Raw genomic sequence first — 21568 nt, 5'->3', positions numbered from 1 at the left:
TTCGAAATTCATTGCAGCCTGTAAGTACAAAACTTTACAAACCAAAACTGAATAATTTTGTCTGTTAAACCATTGATAATAGTAGATGAAAACCTTAAGATCTGTATTCAAATCAACACTTTTCAGAGACACTAATTTATACAAATTCTGAGCAAGACACAAAACTATGTGCTATGTTGTAGTATCCCTGATATTCAATTCTTTACACTCTCTATAGACTGAATTAGATCTCTTGAAACACCGCTATCAAAGCATACTCTGAAATGTTCAACTATTGTCTCAGAAATGCCACTTTATGATTGCACTATATAGAAAAATTATGTATTACTGTATTGTTTGGTTTTCAGATATTCTTCCTATCACTTAAAGTCGGATATAAAACATCTTGCAGTTGTTTTCTTTTTACCAGCATTATACCCTTTCTTTTTAACTTATTCAATCTCTTTCAATCATCGAACACCAATCAACAATGCATTTATAGCTTGTGAATCTGTATTGAAAAGGTTTTAAAACTATTATAACTAATATGTAGTTTGAACTGTCTATAGTTAACCATATCTGCTAAACACTTGTCAAATGGTTTCTAACAACCAAAAGATAATGATTAGTTATACGAGGATAGATACAACTAAAGAGAACCATTTTCATAACTCCCAACGACCTGCCCTTGACAACTCATACAAACTATTATTAAAAACACTTTCAATACAAGAAATACATGTTGTTGGTTCAAACTGAAAAATATGTGTTGCAAATTCAGTCTGGAAAATATATGTTGTTGATTCAACCTGGAAGATATCGTGCCACAGATACCAAACATCAATACCATTCTTTGACTAGGTATACGATGAACAAGTGTTCTTAATGCAATCTTTTCGAATACAAAGGTGATCAAAGATCTTCAACTCGAAAACTATTTAGTTTTTTGCTTCTTTTTGCCATTATAAACTAAACCATATTTATTTCTTTTGCAGGTATAGACACGCCTATGTATATGTAGTTGCTATACATTCAAACATACAACTTCTCTTTGAATACAAAATGTAGACTTAATTCTAGATTTTGAGCACAATAAAAAACAATTGTAAATGCATTCATATGTAATCTGAAATATGTTATAATGGATCTGAAAACATATGTATACTAACATCAATGACACATTGATATGTAATGTATACTGACATCAATGACAAATATGCCAACACACAAATATAACTAGGTGGTAAAGTAAAACCATGTGACTCAAAACCATGAGTTCACAAAACTATTGACCCCACATTTGATATTGGGTACTAAGTTTTCACCTTTTTAGTATTTGCCCAATATTAAATTAAATACAGTTTCTCAATGTTACATACAACACATAAAGTGGCCTCAAGAATGTTAGCTCCTAGTGATCATGTCCATCTAGGTTTCTTAGGAGCACTCACACATCATAATAAAATAAACATTAGAAACAGTATGCAAGGTGTACAACACCTTATCCCAACATTCTCCCACTTGTATAGATTACATTAGCATTAATCAATGAAATATATTTTCATATCCATACATGAAACCACATGAATCTCCAACATCTCTCATGATCCATCAAGATACCTACACCACCATCTCAAGCAAGAACTCTTCTCACCCTCCAACATTCCACCTATGGAATAAATGGAACAAGCCAAGGTGAAGATAAGAGCTATGCAAGAAAAGGTGGATAGTAGTAAAGGTTTGGATGAGAATAGAAATAGCAATAAGGCTAGGGAAAGGGAGATTAATTTTGGGATGGAAGATATGTTAAAAGGTTATTATGCATATGAAAAATGATTTTGAGAAAAGGATTAAGGGCTTGGTGGTGAAATTTCTTGTCATAAATCAAAATCGAGGTGTGGTGGAAATCAGCCATTCCATCATTCAAAACACAATAGAGTGCATTTGGATCTTGACTAAGGAACTAAAAGACAAGCATGTTGTTGAGATTGTCCCTACTAGGAAAAGGAATGAAGATGAGTAACCAAACTAGAGGCAACAAGAAGAAATCATTTGAGAAAATGAGTTGTTGGGCCTAGCAAATTTGCATAAGAACTTCTACAAGCAAGAATGAGAAGTGATATAAACCTTGAAGAAGATGCAAAAGGTCTTCTTTTTGCTTTCTTGTTGAAGTCGTTTAGTCTCTTTTAATTGGATGTTGTCTGGTTGTCGGTTGGCTTTGCCTTTTCTTCAGGTAGCTTTTTGTAATAAGGTTCCCTTCAAAACCTATTTTACCCTTTAATCCAAAACATGTGCACAACCTACGATCAATTTCTCCTCCCATACAAAATTAGAGGTGTGAGTGGGCTTGACTTGCTATCCAAAATTAAGAGCAACACACAACACTTTATTGATTGTGTGTGATTGGATTGATATAGTGTGTATGAAGTATGCTAACAATGGTAAAGTAACTAAATCTAACATAATACAATAAGTACAACATGAAATACATAAACAATAAATTAGATCTAGAATGCAGATATAGGAGAAGAACATAGATCTAAAATTTGGAGTTGACTATACATAGCAAAAGCATTGGGCACCATAGTTTGAAGGTGATGAAGGGTTTGGAAGACAAGTAAAAATGAAATCAAGAAACTTTGCACATCTATCTCCTAAAAATTTGGGTCAAAGTAGCAAGATAGGAGTGATAATCACCTTAAATTTAAGGGGTTTTATTCGAAGTCTAACAACACCAATCACTATCTATTCTATCCTTTTATACATGTCATGCATTTGGAACTGAACCTACACATGGAAAAATTAGGAAAATGGTTATGTTGTATAGGGGCTTGCCTAAGTCAAACCTCATGTTGGTGTGCCCACCTCCACAATAGAAATGATAAGTAAAATGAGTGTTGTCACAAGGGCAGAGGCTAAGTAGATGTGAGATATGCAAATGTGGCAAGACTTTAAAGAAGAGAGGGAAAAAGGTTTTGTGTATGTTTCGATAAAAGGCCAATAAAAACACAAAAATATTTTATCCTTGAATGCCCAAGGGCAAAGTCGTGTAAACCAAATATAAAGAAATTTTAAAAATCAGTTCCATGATAGAACTATTCTAAGGAAAATAAAATAAAATGTTTGGGAGAGCTACTAACCCAATACCAAAAAACTTGTGAACTGTTGAAATGGATGGTGCAATCTATGGTCCCATATTGAACGATTGAGGTGACCAGTGCATCTGTGCTCTTATATATTTCTCAAGGGAAGAAGGCATTTTTTACTTTTATATATAACATATAACAATTTTCAAGTATAATATTGACGACTCTCACATTGCTAAAAACGTCTACAAATGATCTATATAATTGTCCACATGATCCATGGATCACTGTGCTTTTGTTGTCTTTTAGATTCTTTGACGTGCCTCTTTCAGTTATAGAACATCGTACCATCTCCAAAATTCACTATTTGATTTTCTTTTAATAATGTAGAACCACCAATTTTTTATATTTAAGTTTTCCAATTCCTGAAAGCATATTGCATATGTAAGTTTTCCAATCTTTTTAAAAGTGGTTTTAATGGGACAAGATAAAAAGTAATAAACATAAAATTGCAAGGAAAAATTATGACACTGGCAATGTACTGTAAAAGAACAGTACATAATATCATGCACAAAGATATTAGTTTCTCATAGGTCTATGCTTAAACATGCCTAGTATTATTTATACTATTCAAAAGTCTACCAAAGTTCCATATTATCAATTGAAAGATTATTTAAAGAAAAATACGTTCATGGATGATATGAAGAGTCCTTTAGACTCGTATGTTTACGAGCATTCACTCTCAATTACAAATACGACCACCATATTGCTTTCTTTTGCAAACAATTTCAAAAATTGATATTTAAAGAATGTGATAATACATTATCGCCACATATAGCATGGCCACATATATATATAGATCCATGAATATGATCTCTTTGTTTACAAACATCACATTAAAAATATAAAATTCTTCAAGCCATATGAAAAGAAACTAACTTCACAGGTAGAAAACACATTCAGTGCCTATAATTACATAATTGCCCACCATGAAAGCTCTTACTAAGCTTATCAAATATGAATGGACAGTTCATATTACAACAATAGACAGCAAGTAGCCCAATAACCTAACGTTTCGAACAAATCATACCGACTCAATCATAAGCAACAACAAAGTTGGCCGATGGTTTTTTGGTAGCTATCCACCAGATTGCCGTATCGAATCAAATATCAAGATCATCCAGCGAGAGGTCCTCAAATACAGTTAGCAACTTCAACTTCTGCAACCAATTAAATCAATAGGAGATGAACGACTACATCATCATTGTAAGAAAATGTAAATGAATTTGGAGACCCAATAGCATTTTATATATATTTAAAGGCAATTCAAACAGAACGGATACCACATATCACATTTGTTTAAACAAGAAATGGCATAGTGAAGAGCCTTTAACAGGCCTGCCCTATGCAAATATTTGGTAGCCGCAAGAAAGTGCTCATTTTTATATATATTTAAAGGCAATTCAAACAGACCGGTATCACATATCACATTTGTTTAAACTAGAACGGTCTAGTGAAGAGTCTTTAATAGGCCTACCATAGACAACTATTTGGTGGCTGCAGAAGATGGCTCCTTCTATTTACAACATTCTCGTTACATAATGCAGGGGAAATAAATCATTTTAGCACATACACTTGTTTGGAATGATAGCAACTAATTCCATTGTGACCAAGATAAAGTATATATTTAATTCTAAGTTTCTAATCCAAGGTATCACCGTAGCATTCCGTAATTTTAAAAGTGCTTTGCCCTTCAGAGGCAAGGAGCACTTATAGTACAAAGATTTTTAAGAAATTACCGTGATGAACTGATGAGGATCATCAACGCTACTTGAGCCCAATACAACTTCCCGTTTCAATTTTTGTGTAAGCTTATGTGCAACCCGCAACTGGTACATAAAATGTAAAAGTACCTTTTAAATCACAAAACTGATAATGTTAATCAGATGGATAGACATCTCAATGATGATTAATAATAGGCATACCTCAGAACGAGTGGCCCCTCCAATGACAAATACAAATATACGCTTTCCTAGTATCTTAGGATCGCTTGTTGCATGCCTCAATGCAGAGTCACTGAGATCAAGTAATGGAAACCCAGATTTATAAGTAAGATGGAAAAGATAAACACACTTAGATGCTCTTTTTATTTATTTTTTCTTTTAACATTTTGCAGGTGAGAAGCAAAATCCAAGTACACAACCTGCCCTTCGTTTCCACATCAATTTGGTTATGCATAGTTAATTACACTAGACCTTTAAAAATATATTAACATTACCAACAAAATGGACTTCACAACAAAACTATCAAAAAGATTTAAAGGATTGTTTCAGCACGCACAAAATGGATACACAGCTAATTTCTATTATCACTGCATGTATACATGAATTCAAGTCATAAACATCCTCTTCAAGGGAGATTTCCTGACTGAAGTCTGTAAGTTTTTTCTCATTTTACATTAAAAGGACCTTTCAACTAGCCACAAATAAGAAATGCATACATAGAGAGATAGAAAATGGAAAAATATTCATATACAGTCCACAAACAATTATCAGAGATGAGATTTGATTATCTGCCCGCATAGCAGTTAAGTAGAAAAAAGTAACTCCATAATAAGATCTGATTGATTATGGTACATTTAGTCTGGTTCAATTCTTGGTCATTACCATTCTGGACATAGGATCTTTATCATTATTTGCATATCTGGCTTAATACCTTATTTTAAAATTTTCCAAGCTTATTAAAAAAATTGCCACATTTTTGGGGGGGCGTAAAGGAGGCTTTAGGGAATATTTTGTACAATTTGTGTAGGTAGTTGTTGATGTGTTTTTATGCACATGCGAACACAGAATAAAATACCAAGGTATCTTATCCTCTCTTGAACAAAGTTTCCCCGAATGCTGAAGATTTCGCCTAAGGATCAATCGAGGCAACTCCAAGGTTCTTGTATGTGTAGGTTCTCTACGTGTGGATAAGCTCAATTTAGTCTAATGTGATTACGCTGGAATCACAAGGGGACTTACATTCGAACACCTGAGCGTCTAATCTGTTGGAACTTGAATCCTATCTACTGGCTGGAAGATAAAGAAATATCAAAAGATACAGGGTTTAGAGAGTCTAATCTAAGACCTAGAATGTCAAAAGATAGATGAACAACTAGGTGGAGTCCTACTGGGCTAGGTCTCACCATCAAGTTGAACAATCTGACTCCAACTCAGTGCGATCTTCTAAGGGATGCTTCAAATATATTCAAATCGTACACCATTAGACACTGATCACCATTCAAGTTACTGAGTGAACAATGGACACATAACGACTTGAGATTAAGCTCATTCTATGCTAGTTGACCATGTAGGGCGCACTTACAATCAGCAAGAGGCTAGTGGTTTGGACTAGGCGGATTCCACGAGAGTGCATTCAGTAACTTTCTTCATTCAATCTAATTATTTACCATCTAAAATGAAGATTCAACAACAGACCATGCATATTGCAAAGAAACAACACACTTCACCATAACTTCAATGAAAATGGAGTTCATTTACAATTTAGGCAACAACTTCTTGCCTTTTCTTCCTAATCTACTCTAATTGCTATTCTATTCACTATTCTAGCTACTAACTCCTAGCTATTAACCTCTATTAACCCACTATTAACTACTGCAAATGAAGAGCCAGGGCTTTATATAAGGAGCCCTTTACAATTTAATGGCTCTGATTGATTTAGAATGAATGGCTAGGATTACAAGATAGAAACCCTAATTAGGGTTTGTTACAACAACTCCCTTAGCCAATGAGAAAATTACATTCAAAATTTGAGAACCAATAGGAAGCAGTGGTAGGTGCCTCGAAGTTTGTGCCATCATTGGTGAGTCAGGTACATTGAATCTGGACATGCTGAGGTGGAGCTATCTGACTGGAGGAACAATGACTGGGATGCCACCTTGTCTGGTACTTGCTCTGTGATGACCTTGGTCGATCCTCCTTTGTCCTTGATGCACTTGATGAGTGGCGCACCTTTCCTTGACCCTCCTGTGTTTGATGAGGCCTCCTTCCGATCAAGTCACTCCTCTAGTAGCTCATCTTGCCTTGCAATGTTTACAAGATCCCTCTTCTCTGTCATCATGTGGTAGAATGGAGATCTTGAGGATAGCTCGCAACTCCTTGAACACTTGATGTCTTCCAACGCTTTAAAAGCACCTTGAGTCCCCCTTATGCATTTGAAATATCCTTGATGATGATGGAACTGGAATAGGTTTTCCTTGCCCCGACTTGGTCTTGCTGATCTGCAAAACAAACCAAAAGATGATTAAGGATACATAATATATTTATCCTAACATGGCATTTCTTACCTTAAATCATCAACTAGAAGGCATTAGAATGAAATTCGCTCAAGATCCTCTCCAGGAACAGGCCCTATAAGAATTTCGCTCTAGCCCCTATGGAAGGGTCAGGAGCGATTTTCATGATTTAGACTCAATTCCATCACTTCCTTGCTCCAAATTGCTTTTCAAGGCAAGCATATATTAATCTTCTCTCCACCAATGCCTTGGGAATCCATATCTTGATCTCAAACATGAGCAAATTAAATGTTTTAAGAATTTTGCTCTGGACCCTTTGGAAGGGTTAGGAGCGAAAGTCAAGTTTTAGGCTTGTTCTTCCCTCACTAAGCTCCATTCTTCATCCTTTAATCATTAAAAAACAAATCTTTGGCCTTCAAAATTGCTTGGGAACGAGTTAACTTGTAGATTGGAGCAAGGTATAGTGCTTCATGAAGAAATTCGCTCTGGACCCTTTGGAAGGGTCACGAGCGAAATTATTCCTTTAGGTTGAATTCCTCCTTCTTACTTTGTTTTACTTTGATTCTCACCTTTCGATCTCTTTCTCATGAAGACAACACTTATTTGACCCTCAAGAAGGCCTGAAAGGATGATTTCGCTCTAGACCATGGCCAAGGATAGGACCTATAAGGAATTTCGCTCTAGACCCTTTGGAAGGGTCAGGAGCGAAATTCACACTTTAGCTCAAAATCTTCACATTTTGTGATCACAAACTGAGTCAAATGGATGCCTAGGTATACATTTAAGTTCAATCAACCCCCATCAACATTAGGCTTGACACAAAATTGGGAGAAAAAGGAGATTTTGAGAATTTCGATCTGGACCCTTTGTAAGGGTCAAGAGCGAAATTCAAGTTTTAGGCTTGATCCCATCATTTCTTTAACTCCAATCCACCTTGCAAGGCAAATATGCACCAATCTACCCTCAACCACGCCATAGGAACTAAGGTTTTGACCTCACACAAGGAGAAAATAGGTGTTTTTAGAAATTTCGCTTTGGACCCTTTGGAAGGGTCAGGAGCGAAATTTGTGTTTTAGCTAAAATCCTTCATCTCCTTCACTTTCAATCACTTCAAAAGGCAAGAATATATCAATCTACTCCCAACCATGTCCAAGGAACTGATATTTTGGTCTAATCAAGGAAGAAAATAGTGCTTATGGGAAATTTTGCTCTGGACCCTTTGGAAGGGTCAGGAGCGAAATTCATCCTTCGGGTTGATTTCACACTTCTTCCTCTCAACTCACCTTCAAAATTGATCTAACCAATCTCTTCTTACCATAATCAAGTCAATTTGTCATCCATTTAACTCAAAACAAGGTCTTTTTAAAGCATTAGGCAAATAGAGAGTCAAGTTGAGGACTTCGCTTTGGACCTTTTGGAAGGGTTAGGAGCGAAATTCTTCTTTTAGGTTGATTTTCACCACTTCATTGCCTTAAACTACCTTTCAAGGGAAAGTACGCATCAAAGTTTCCCAACCATGCCTTAGAAGTCAAAGATGTTGGTCATAACAAGGGGCAAATAGGGTTTATGGGAAATTTCGCTCTGGACCCTTTGGAAGGGTCAGGAGCGAAATTCATCCTTGAGCTCATTTCACACCTCCTTTCTCCTTTCCTTGCCTTGAATCTAACTTCTCAAACCTTCTTCTATCACCATCAAGTCAACTTGCTCTCAAAGTGGTGTTTATTTCATGGTTTTAGTGAGGAAATAAGGTCTCTCAAGAAGTTCACTTTGGACCCTTTGGAAGCGTCAGGAGCGAAATTCAAGTTTAGGCTCAAATTTTGACTTCATCTCCAACCTTTTCCTATCAAAACAAGTGCTTTGCTCTCAAAAATGCATGGGACAAGAATTAGTTCATAGTTTTGGGCAAGGTAGAATGCCTTATGGAGAAATTCACTCTGGACCCTTTGGAAGGGTCAGGAGCGAAATTGCTCTTCTAGGCTCAATTCACCTTCTCTTCCACTTGGCTTTGCCTTAGACTCAACCCTTGATTCATTTCCTTCCATAGTCTTGCAAATTTACCCAGCCATCCAATGACTTAGGTGAAATCTTAGGTCCTTGGGGAAATTTCGCTCTGGACCCTTTGGAAGGGTCAAGGGCAAAATTTGTGAATTTGCCTTAGATACCACTCAAACATCCAAACTTCTCCCTCAATCACATTGCTCTTACCTCTAACAAACCACCTTGAGGAGTTCCTGGCTCAAAAATTTGGATTACAAGGACATTTGAACCATTTTGCCCAAGTACCCTTAGAAGGACAAGACCTATCCTAGAATTTCGCTCTAGACCCTTTGGAAGGGTCAGGAGCGAAATTCATGAATTGGGCTAAATTTTCTCATTTTCCCCTCAGCTTTGCCCTTTGACTCCGTTGTTAGATTGTTCCTTCATCTTAATCAAGTCCATTCGCCTTCAAGGTGATATCATTTCAATGCTTTTGATGTCAATTTAGGTCTTTCCCAAGGATTTCGCTCTAGATCCTTTAGAAGGATCAAGAGCGAAATTCATCTAGGATCAGAGCGAAATTCATCTTTTAGGCTCAAATTTTGACCTTTTCATCAAATCTCCAAGTCCAGACTTGTCCAAGGCGTCCCCAAAGGATAAATAGGTTAGCTTCACATCATTTCAATGTCTAGAACTTCATCATTCATCAATTAGATCAATCTAAATCCCCCAAAGATGATATTCACTCACAAAGTTTCATTGACCTCCTCAAAATTGGACATGACATAACCTAGCAACAAGAGCAAAACTTGATCTAGGGAAGGCTTTCAAAAGACCCTGACCTGGACCACCTACTGACCCACCTTAACTCAAGAAGAGCCTATTATTCCAATGATCCCTCTGACAACTCTCCAAATGCAAAGGCTAAAAGACAAGAACCTAAAAGACCAAGAAAACAAACCCTAGAAAGCAAAAAGTAGGGGTCCCCATTTGCAATGGGGCGATGTGTGAATACGTCACAACAATAGTATAGTGCAACATTACCACTATGTGGAGATATATAGACATGATTTATTGCACAATATATAGATAGGATGTCGGACTCGGAATCTTTTGCCAAATTGGGCTTCTAAAAATCAATCAAATCAGTGTCAGATTATACAGAATTCTTTATGCATGCCAAAATGTAAAGCAATGGTTGTATCTTCAAGAATTCTCTCCCCGGTTGTTACTAACCTTCAGGAGAAAGCTTTCTTTGTCAAATGGGCTAGTAAATGGTCTTCTAGGTCGAAAATACATAATTGGTGGTTTAAGGAATGGGGCAATGAGGTCTCTTTAAAATCCTTGCCTAATGGTTTCTTTTTGGTTGATTGCCTAACAAGAGATCTGAAGAAAAAGATTCTATCACAACCTTTAATGATGGACGGCATTGGTTTCTTTATTAAAGATTGGGAACCAAATTTCAATCCCTGGCTACAATCTTTGGGCAAGACTCCTACATGGATCAAACTTTACAATCTCCCCTCCGAATATTGGAACGAAGGCTCTCTCAAAGACATAGGGGATGCTTTAGAATCCTACATTAAGATGGATGATCTTTTTTGTAAAGGAGCTTTCGGCATGTCTGTCCGAATCTATATTGAATTGGATTTGAGTTTGCCTCATTGGGAGGAATTGGAAATCATCTGAGGCAGGTTCTTGGAAGCAAGCAATTGAATTAGGGGTCTCAATGACCCTAACAAGAAACGCTTGGTTAAGCGTCAATTGACCACTTAAAATGCAGATATCTTTCTCATTCAAGAAACCAAATTAACAAAAATTGATATGAAGAATTTTTCTCAACATCTGAAATGGTGGAGTCAAGAAAGTGTTCCAGCTGAAGGAGCTCCTGGTAGTGAAGGAGATCTAAGCCAACATCTGAAAAGGTGGGGTCCATAGGAAACAACAATCTCAAAAGGTGGTTAAGCATCAATTGACCACTTAAAATGCAGATATCTTTCTCATTCAAGAAACCAAATTAACAAAAATTGATATGAAGAATTTTTCTCAACATCTGAAATGGTGGAGTCAAGAAAGTGTTCCAGCTGAAGGAGCTCCTGGTAGTGAAGGAGATCTGAGCCAACATCTGAAAAGGTGGGGTCCATAGGAAACAACAATCTCAAATAGACTTTGAAAATTTTGTCTCTTCCAATCACCTTCTGGACAGATTTTTATGTTTCTGAGCCATTATCCTTTCATTTTTGAAAGTAGCATCCTACCCTATTTTGGCTCGAATCATTACCCCCATAGTTTTCAAAACTCGCAGAGTACTTAGCAAGTTTTCAAAACTCACCGAGTTTTTTTGCTCTACGATTTTTTTTACTTTTACTCACCGAAAAACTCGCCCGAGTTTTTGCAAAAAACTCGTCGAGTACTCACCAAGTTTTTTGCAAAAACTCAACGAGTTTCTATAAAAAAACTCGGGTACACTAAAAAAAGAGGCCCAAACACGTCAAAAAATTATCTATTTTTGTTTTTTCAGGTCAATCTCATTCTCTTCATCATAATATATACATGAAATATAACATTTAAGTATTTCTTATACTTTAAGTTATATTTCATGTATATATTGGCAAGATGTTTGAGAGTGGTTTCAGATCTCTAGGAGTTATAATGCAAATTCTAGGTTTTAGAAGATCTTTTAATTTTTCAAACTTGGTCAAATTTCAGTAATCAGTATGCTCCTATCAACATTTTCTCACTCTCTCTATCTCACTCACTTTATCTGCCCCGAATTTTAGACCTATCTATCTCCCTATCACTCTTCCTCTATCCCCCTCCATACCACACTCCATCTCACTCTCTCCTCTCTCCCCCAAGATCTAGACCTATCTCTCTACCCCTCTCTTTCTCACCCTCAGACTCCGGCGAGGGTGCTACTCTCAACCTAATTTTAATTTGCAAATGCTTGGTGCAAAGTTGGGGTGGAAATACCCCACATCTCAAAAAATTTGCCCTCAAAATCTTATGTCAACCTTGTAGTTCATCCAATTGTGAGCGCAATTGGAGCTTGTTTGAAGCAATCCACACAAAGAAGAGGAGCAAGTTAGCGCAGAAACGCCTTAATGACCTGGTCTTCGTGCAATATAATCTTCGATTGCATGTAAGGAAGGTAGAGGAAGTAGAAGGTGGTCCAATTGACTTGGATGATATAGATCCTTACAGTGATTGGACATAATAGGAGCAGCCTCCATTGTTTTCTAAGGATGACATCATTGATTTGGAGAGGCAAGCTATGTTGGAGGAGGGGAGTGGATTTGGTTTCACGCTAGATGACATTGAGGAGGAAGAGGATGAGGATGAGGAGTCATTGCCAGTTCCAGAAGCAGGTGGAGACATAGCCTAATCCAGGATGGAGGACGAGCCAACCATACCGAGCGAGGAGGCACAGTCACGCCCATTGCAGACTTCTAGGACTAGACCCTCTAGTTCTACCTCTTCCCTAGTTTTTGCTAGAGCTGGGAAGAGGAAGTTGTAATTGTAATGATGTATTTACTTTTGGTTTTACAAAACCTATTTACTATTTTTCTTCCAAGCTTCCAGCCATCAACATTCCTCATGAGGATTAGATTTTGTAGACACTTTGCATTTAAATATATCTAGAATCAGCTTGTTTCTTTTGTGTTCTCATTTATTGACTCATTGGATGCATCTTCTCATTATATGCATTTTTAATTAAATTTAAGCGTGTTTTTTAAGTTGCCGAGTTTTTTGCTGAGTTTTTCCCAGTTTTTCCCGAGTTTTTATTTCAGGCCTTGGCGAGTTTTGTCGAGTGGCGAGTAGTTCATCTATGATTACCCCAATCTAGCTGTATATTCAAGGACATAGTAGTCAACCACGACACCCTTTCAAATTGAAGAATATGTGGTTTAAAGATAAAGATTTCTTGGCTAACATTGAAGCATGGTAGCCAGAATCCCAGCCAGTTGGAACAAAGATGTTTAGGCTTGTTTCTAAGCTTAAATTTGTAAAATCCCGTTTAAAGAATGGAACAAATCCTGCTTCAAGAACATTTTCAGTTCCAAACATTCTATTGAAGAGAAATTACATCATCTAAACGAGGAAGTTCTCTCTAAGCATATGGATCAAAGGTGTTATTTACAAGAAAAGAAGTTGCTCGAGGATTACATGGATGTCTTGGCCAAGAGAGAAGTTTACTGGAAACAGAAATCTAGGGAATCTTGGTTGAAAGATGGAGATTGAAAATCGAAATATTTTCATTATAGCACCAAAATTCATAGGAATTTTAACTGGATTTCTCAACTGCAACTTCATGATGGATCTATCACTGAAGATCCCAACATTATGAAAGAGCATATGGTGGATTTTTTCACAAATTTGCTCAATAATTGGGAACGGTCTAATTCTAACCTACATGCTCAGATTTCAGTTCTGCAGAATATTCCACAACTTATCTCTGAAGATCAAAATAAAATGCTGTCTGCCCCTTTCACAACCATAGAGCTTAGATCTGCCTTCTTTCAACTCCATCCGGATAAATCGCCTGGTCTTGATGGTTTTCCAGCCAGTTTATATCAAAAAAGCTGGCATATCATTGAAAAGGTTGTAGTAGCTGCAGTGGAAGATTCATGAGCTAAGACAACCTTGCTTCAGGAGATTAATAACATTTTTTTTGCTCTTATTCCCAAAAATAAGAATTCTCTATCGTTGGAGGATTATCAGCCTATTTCCTTATGTAATACCCTATACAAAATCATCACCAAAGCTCTGGCTAATTGTCTCAAACCTATTCTTGCTGATATCATCTCAGAAGAACAAGTTTTGAATCACATCGTCCTATCTTAGACGGGGTTATTATTGTTGTTTGTAATTAGGGCTGGCGGATTCCAATTGCCTTGGGCAACATTGGAATCCGCCTCCATCATATAGGGTCAGGCCCAATACATCTCGGCTCTCACCTAAAAAGCTCCCATGCTACACCCAAACACAACACGCCTCCTTGATAGGGCCAACCCTATCCAATTCAATTAAAAGGAATCAATATAATTAATAATGTTTAATTGCAAAGAAGGCCGACATGTTTAAGAAGTAATATGTCTCCTATAAATGTAACATATGCTTCTCATTATCATCATTCAGTTCAAGTAGATGAAAATTATATTCGGTGAAAGCGAACTTTATATTAAGGCATTTGGCAACAGCGAACTCCACTAGATAGCAGCAGTAGACAACAAACTCCATTAGGTAGCAGCAGATCTTCAATAGGAGACAGCGAACTCCATCAGATAGCAGCAGATCCCTAATTGAAGGCAGCAAACTTCATAAGAGGCAGCAGACCATCTCCAAAATATACAGAACTCCATTAAAGGACTGTGACGGACTTGAAAGGTGCTGCTACCCTTGCTGCACACAGAAAGATCCGATGAGGAGGACTGCAAATTGCAATCTTCATTAGCAAACTAATTGAGAAGTCTTCTATCTCTTCTGCCTTGTGACTGCAACCTCCATACTCCAGATAAGTGTGTAATGTTCAGTTGAATTCAAAATCATAATCAGATCTGAGGATCCTTTGGCTGGGTTTTTTCTCCTAGGAGGTTTTCCTAGGGTAACTGTGCTTTGTCTTTTGCATTTCATTTCCTTTATTATGCTCAAGTCTGGAAAACAATAAATTAATTAACCTAATTCTAATTTTCTGAGTTTTATTCAATCTGAAAGTACTAAAATTAACATGGTATCAGAGCTAATTGGTTAGGTCAATCTTCAGACTTAAAATTCAGTACACCTTTATTTCCAGATTGATGTAGCTTTTGCAGATCAGGTCAATGGGGCTGAAAGTTGAAGATAGGCTTGATGGGAATCTAAATTTTACTGCATGGAAAGTTCGAATCAAGTTGGCTCTTGAGGAAGAAGATCTTCTCCAATTCATAGAAGCGAAAGCGCTAATTGAGCCTTCGGATGCAGCTGAGTTAAAACAACTCAAAAAGGATGCTGTCTAGGCCAGGAAGATTCTCATTGATTCAGTCAAAGACCACCTCATCACCTCTATTGTCTCATTCACCATTGCAAGGGAAATGTTCAGTCATCTACAAGGTACATATGAAGTTAACAATCTTAGTAGGGCAATTACGTTAAGACAACAAATACTTAATATCAAAATGGCTAAAGAAGATTTTGTTATTTCCTACTTCATGAAAATTTTAGATCTAAAGAATCAGCTAGGTTTAATTGGCCATAACATGGAAGACAAAGACCTTGTCATGATTGCCCTCAATGGCCTACCTCACTCATGGGAGTCATTTATCCAAACCATAAGTGGCCGGTCTGAGTTACTTACTCTTGATCGCCTTAAGAATGATTGCATCCAAGAAGAGTCTCGCCTCATCACAAGGTGTCAATCCAAGAACCCCCATGTAGATGATCATCACATGCTTGCAGCTCAATGCAAGAAAAGGGGAAATTGGAAGCATCCTTATCCTAAAAGTAATAGGGAATCCAGATCATTTAGTTCCCATCACCCTTGGAAGAAACCAAGAGATACTTCGCGTGTGCGATGTTTTAGATGTGACAAATTCGGTCACTATGCTAAGGAATGTCACTTTAACCCTAACCAAAGTGAATGTAATGTCCCCACCTTTTTAGCATCTCATTGGAGTTCTTAGCCTTTACATTCTCCGAAGGTTAAGTGGAGAAATAAGGAGAAATTGATTAAATTAATTTCTTATTAAGTCATTAAATAAAATAAAATTAAAAAAGGTGACTTTATATTTAATTAATTTAATTAAAAGTGACTTAAGTGATTTATTTAGATATTTTAATGTTATTATAAAGTTATAAAGTAACTTTATAATAATAAAGTCACTTTAATATTATAATGTGTGAATATGTCTTTAATCCCACATTGGCCAAGAAAGTGTTCGAGCTCTCATAAGAAAGAATAAGAAGGGACTTAAGAGCTCATTTTATATCATCCATCCAGAGAATTGATATTTGTTTGTTATGAACTTGGGAGAAGAAGCCAAGGGTTTCTGATTCAGTCAGCCATTGGAGAGCGACAATTCTTCAGTGTTGCAACCATTTGAGGTGGTGAAATATCCACTAAATTTGGCATTTCAGGAGAGCTTCATTCTGGAGTTCTATTTGGGCTTTAAAAAGAAGGGAAGACATCTAGGGTATGCAGATTTTCGAATATATATTAATTGCAGACCTACAGTTTCATTTGGCAGCCATTAAAAATCAGAATTGAAGCAATCATTTCAAAATACAATTGCTGCTACAGTACCCACGCTACAGTAAACGCTACAGTACCGCCGTACAGACTGCTACAGTGCCGCGTGAATAGTGCCGCCATACGGATTGCTACAGTACCACGTGAACAGTAATTTTTTCAAAAAAATTAAAATTTGCAGTTGGCAGATTTTTTTCAACTACTGGGACAGCAAAAATCAGGTTTTTATCTTACATTGTAATGAATTTGTTTTCCAGGCATATTGGCTATAAAACAGAACAAACATTCCCTTGATAGTTTCGTAAATTAATTCCAGCAGTAATATTATTGTTCCAGTATTATTTTAAGCATAGGAGTTTATTCCAGTATTGTTTCATTGCTCATTATTACCAAAAAAAACACAAAAAATCTATAAACATTCAAAAACCAAAACAAATTCAAATCTATTGCATTCAAAAGAAACAGTCAGTAGAGGAGAGCCAAGTTGGGTTCTTACATTGGTATCAGAGCTAAATCCTGCCATCCTGAGGGTTTAGCAATCACATGCAACCGCCTGAGGTTGGCTCTCACAGATATTACACTCGCAGGCGAGCTTTGTTTGACAGGGAACAAGAATTTGACAGGCAGCCGGGCACCATGGGTGACAGGCAAGGGGATAGCCCACCCAGAGGCGATAGGAATGAGGAGCAAGAAACAAGGGAATTTTTCAGAGTAATGGCTACAGGACAGCAGCAGATGGCTCAGGCCTTGCAGGCACTCACCACCATGATTGAGCGCATGAACCCACAAGACAGACAGAATCAGGAGCAAGGGGATAACAGGAGTGCAGTGGGGTCACCTAGAGCTCAGAGGACTCATTCCAGGACAGCAGACAGGCCTACACGTCCTACCTTCATTAGAGATGAGCCTGAGGTAGTACCTACAGGAGAACCAGGAGAGGAGATGTTCGCAGATATCCTCATGGCTGCGAATGACGAATGGGATTTATTAACTCCACAGGTGCGAGAGAGGATGACATTCGAGAGGTTTGTTAATCAGAGGAGAGAGCATTACAAGTCACTCAGACAGGATAGGAGGCCTAGAGGTCAAAATAGTGAGCTAAATAGGGTTACAGGCAAGCTTACTATGCCTACATTTGATGGGAGTGGTAAGATGACAGCTCAAGCTTGGATTCATAAGCTTGACACATTTTTGGCACTGAGGCCAATGACAGAGATTGAAGCTATCAAATACGCCACTTTGCATTTGGAGGGAGTAGCACATGACTGGTGGTACCATGGTATGGTAACACTTCAGCATAATTAGGTGAAAGAGTACCAGGACTTCGTGGATAGGTTGGTTGAAAGATTTGACAAGAAAGATCCAGAGGTTTACTTCCGGGACTTAGCACAGCTAAAACAAACAGGCAACTTGGAGTATTTCATTGGTGAATTTCAGCGGTTGGCAGTCATGGTGCCAAACATTTCAGAGCGTAGATTGATAGTTCTTTTCATTGAGGGCCTATCCGAACCACTGAGAGGTTGGATAAAGGCATTTGATCCTATTTCTTTACAGGAAGCTATGAAAAAGGCAAGAAGTATGGAACATGCAGTCCCAACAAACAAATTTCAATCCAAAGGAGCATCTTCTAGTAAGGATAACAAACCATTTTATAAAAAACCAGAGAGGACTGATTTTAAAAATGATTCTAAAGATAAAACTCCAGCACCTTTTGACAGGGAAACATTAAATGATTTGAGGAAGAAAAAATTATGTTTCTACTGTAAAGGACCCTATGATGCAAACCATGGTTGTCCTCTTAGACCAAAGGGCAAAGCTAACAGAGTTATGTGGGCATACTATGAGGAATCAGAATCAGATAATTCAGACCAGCAGTCTGATATAGAGGAAATAGATGGTGAAAAAGAGGAAGACAAGGCTGAAAACTTGTCTAAAATGGAGTCCAAGGATGGGGAAGGAGATGGGCAACTTAGGGAAGCTCGTCTCACAAGTATTAGGCAGGAAGGGTCATTTCGGATTAGAGGAGTGCTTGCTGGACAGCGAGTCATAACTTTGGTTGATACAGGTGCCACTCATAATTTCATTGATGCTAGGATGGTGGAGAAGTGTGGCATACAAACAGAGGAGTTTGGGGGAATTAGAGTGAGGGTAGCTGATGGCTATGTCCTCAAATGTGATCGTAAGATCACTGGACTCCCATTGAAAGTTAATAATTATGACTTTAAGGCAGATTTCTATGTTGTGCCTATGGGAGATACAGATATAGTCCTTGGGATGAGTTGGTTGCATCATATTGGGGAGTTCACTCTTAACCTCAAGGAGATGGAGATGAGGTTTAAAGTGAATGGGAAGACACATATTCTTAAGGCAATCAGGGACAGTGATCTCAGGATGGTTTCTTTCCGGAAGATGGCTAGATTGATTCGACATGATCAGGTAGAGTGGGCAGCAGAGTGCATGTTGATGCCATCACAGGAGGGACAGCAGAAGATTGAATATCCTCCTGATATTCAGGAGCTTAGAGTTAAACACTCTAAGGTGTTCAGTGACATTCCACCAGGTAGACCACCAGACAGGGGTATTGAGCGCATCATTGAGTTAGAGGAGGGGGCTAAACCCATCATGATTACACCTTACAGGCATCCGAAGAGGTTGAAGGATGAAATTGAGAAAACCGTAAAGGAGTTACTTGCTATGGGCCACATTAGACCAAGTAAGTCTCCTTTCGCTTCTTCAGTGGTCTTAGTGAAGAAGAAGGATGGGACATTGAGGATGTGCATTGATTACAGGGTGCTTAATAGGAAGACAATTAAAAACAGGTACCCCATTCCTAGGATTGATGAGTTGATAGATGAGCTTCATGGAGCTTGCTTCTTCTCGAAGATAGATTTGAGATCAGGTTATCACCAGATCAGAGTTAGAGAGCAGGACATTGAGAAGACAGCCTTTAGATGTCATTGTGGCCATTTTGAGTTTGTAGTTATGCCATTTGGGCTAACTAATGCACCTGCTACTTTTCAGGCAACAATGAATCGGGTTCTCCATCCTCAGTTGAGGAAATTTGTACTTGTCTTCTTCGATGATATCTTGGTATACAGTAGATCTTGGGAGGAGCACTTGGTTCACCTTGACAAGGTGTTGGATATATTGAGCAGAGAGTCCTTGTATGCAAAGGAGTCGAAGTGTGATTTGGGCATGACAGAGTTGTTGTACTTGGGTCACATCATCAGTGCAGAGGGCGTACGCATGGATCCTGAAAAGATTCGTGCCATTGTAGAGTGGCCTTCACCGGTGAACCTTACACAGTTGAGGGGCTTTCTGGGATTATGTGGTTTCTACAGGAGGTTTGTGGATGGATATTCTAGGCATGCAGCACCCTTGACAGATTTGATGAGAAAGGGAGCTTTCTTGTGGACTCCTGAGGCACAGGAGTGTTTTGAGAAATTTAAGGAGTTGATGACTTCTTGTCCAGTGTTAGCATTACCAGATTTCAGCAAACCTTTTGAGCTACACTGTGATGCTTCCGGGGAGGGCATTGGAGCGGTGCTTATGCAGGAGAAGCACCCTATTGCTTATGAGAGAAGGAAATTGAGAGGGCCAGAGCGGAGCTTCAGCATATATGATAAGGAGATGTTAGCTATTATGCATGCTTTGGCTAAATTCAGGCAATATTTGGTAGGTAGCAAATTTTGTATCAAAACCGACCATAAAGCCTAAAATACTTTTTGGGGCAGTGAGATCTCAATGATAGGCAGCAGAAGTGGGTGAGCAAGTTACAGTCCTATGACTTTGACATTACATATTTTAAGGGGACACAGAATGTAGTTGCTGATGCCTTATCACGTCAGCCCCATTTGAGCTTATTGACAGACATATCGGAGGATTGGAGACACTTGATCCTTGCAGAGTATGCAAAGGATACTTGGGCAGCTGGATTCATAGATGGGAATATTCAGGACAGCAGATACACCCTTGTGAATGAGCTCATCATTTACAAAGGGCGAATATTTTTAGTTCCAGGATCAGCAGTGAGGAGGATGGTTCTGAAATCTTTTCATGATTCACCTATGGCAGGACATCCTGGTTACTACAAGACATACCGGCAGATTAGAGAGCGCTTCACATGGAAAGGGCTCAAAGCAGAAGTACTTTAGTATGTTAGGGAGTGTCCCACCTGCCAACAGAATAAGCAAGAACACTCCTATCCAGCCGGTTTACTTCAGCCACTTCCGATTCCTGATAGGAAGTGGGAGTGTTTGTCTATGGACTTCATCACAAGACTACCTAGGGCCCAAGGCAGGGACTGCATATATGTGGTTGTGCATCGCCTTACGAAGTTTGCACACTTCTTTCCGATCACTGCTACACAGGTGGCAGAGTTGTTCTTCAAGGAGATATTCAGATTACATGGCTTACCTCGGAGCATTGTGAGTGACAGGGACAGCAGGTTTATGAGTCACTTTTGGCAGGAGCTATTCAGGTTGTGTGCGACAGAGCTCACTCCGAGTACTAGCTACCACCCTCAGACAGATGGTCAGACAGAGATAGTGAACAAATGGGTGGAGGGATATCTCAGAAATTATATAGCAGGGCAACAGAAGGCATGGGTAAAGTGGATTTATCTCTGTGAGTATTGCTACAATACCACTTATCACATGTCTATTCAGATGTCACCCTTTATGGCCCTGTATGGGTATGAGGCACCCAATTTTATGGATCTGCTTTTGAGTGACAGTAGAGTGCCCAGTGCAGGTGATTTGTTACAGGAGAGTCAAGACATTGTTAAGACTCTCAAGGATAATATAACTAAGGCACAGAATCAGCAGAAGCAGTATGCAGATCAGAAGAGGACTGAGCGGACTTTTGAGGTTGGAGATATGGTGTATCTTATGTTGCAGCCTTACCGTCAATCCACTCTCAAGAAGAGTGGTGCCAAGAAACTTAAGCCACGATACTATGGTCCATTTAGGATTATCAGGAAAGTGGGAGAGGTGGCTTCTGAGT

The 21568-nt window shown here is 38.3% G+C and overlaps 1 protein-coding gene across 2 annotated transcripts in view; it reads right to left on the bottom strand.

The window, feature by feature from the left end:
* Nucleotides 1-3702: 3702 nt before the first annotated feature.
* The window catches only part of LOC131038702 (SNARE-interacting protein KEULE), a 193577-nt gene continuing 175711 nt past the window's right edge, over nucleotides 3703-21568 (bottom strand). Inside the window, exons 20-22 of one of the 2 annotated variants that reach the window (XM_057971223.2) lie at nucleotides 5051-5141; nucleotides 4865-4954; nucleotides 3703-4285 (exon numbers count right to left, since the gene is read on the bottom strand). In XM_057971223.2, coding sequence (XP_057827206.1) covers nucleotides 4229-4285; nucleotides 4865-4954; nucleotides 5051-5141 — 238 coding nt within the window. In that variant the 3' untranslated portion in view covers nucleotides 3703-4228. The remainder of the gene's footprint in view (nucleotides 4286-4864; nucleotides 4955-5050; nucleotides 5142-21568) is intronic. The other variant, XM_057971224.2, reaches the window with a different exon arrangement.

The sequence above is a fragment of the Cryptomeria japonica genome, chromosome 9 (assembly GCF_030272615.1).
Source record: "Cryptomeria japonica chromosome 9, Sugi_1.0, whole genome shotgun sequence".
NCBI classification, from domain to species: domain Eukaryota; kingdom Viridiplantae; phylum Streptophyta; class Pinopsida; order Cupressales; family Cupressaceae; genus Cryptomeria; species Cryptomeria japonica.
The sequence above is the reverse complement of the archived record's forward strand: the minus strand, read 5'-3'. Positions and strand labels throughout refer to the sequence as shown.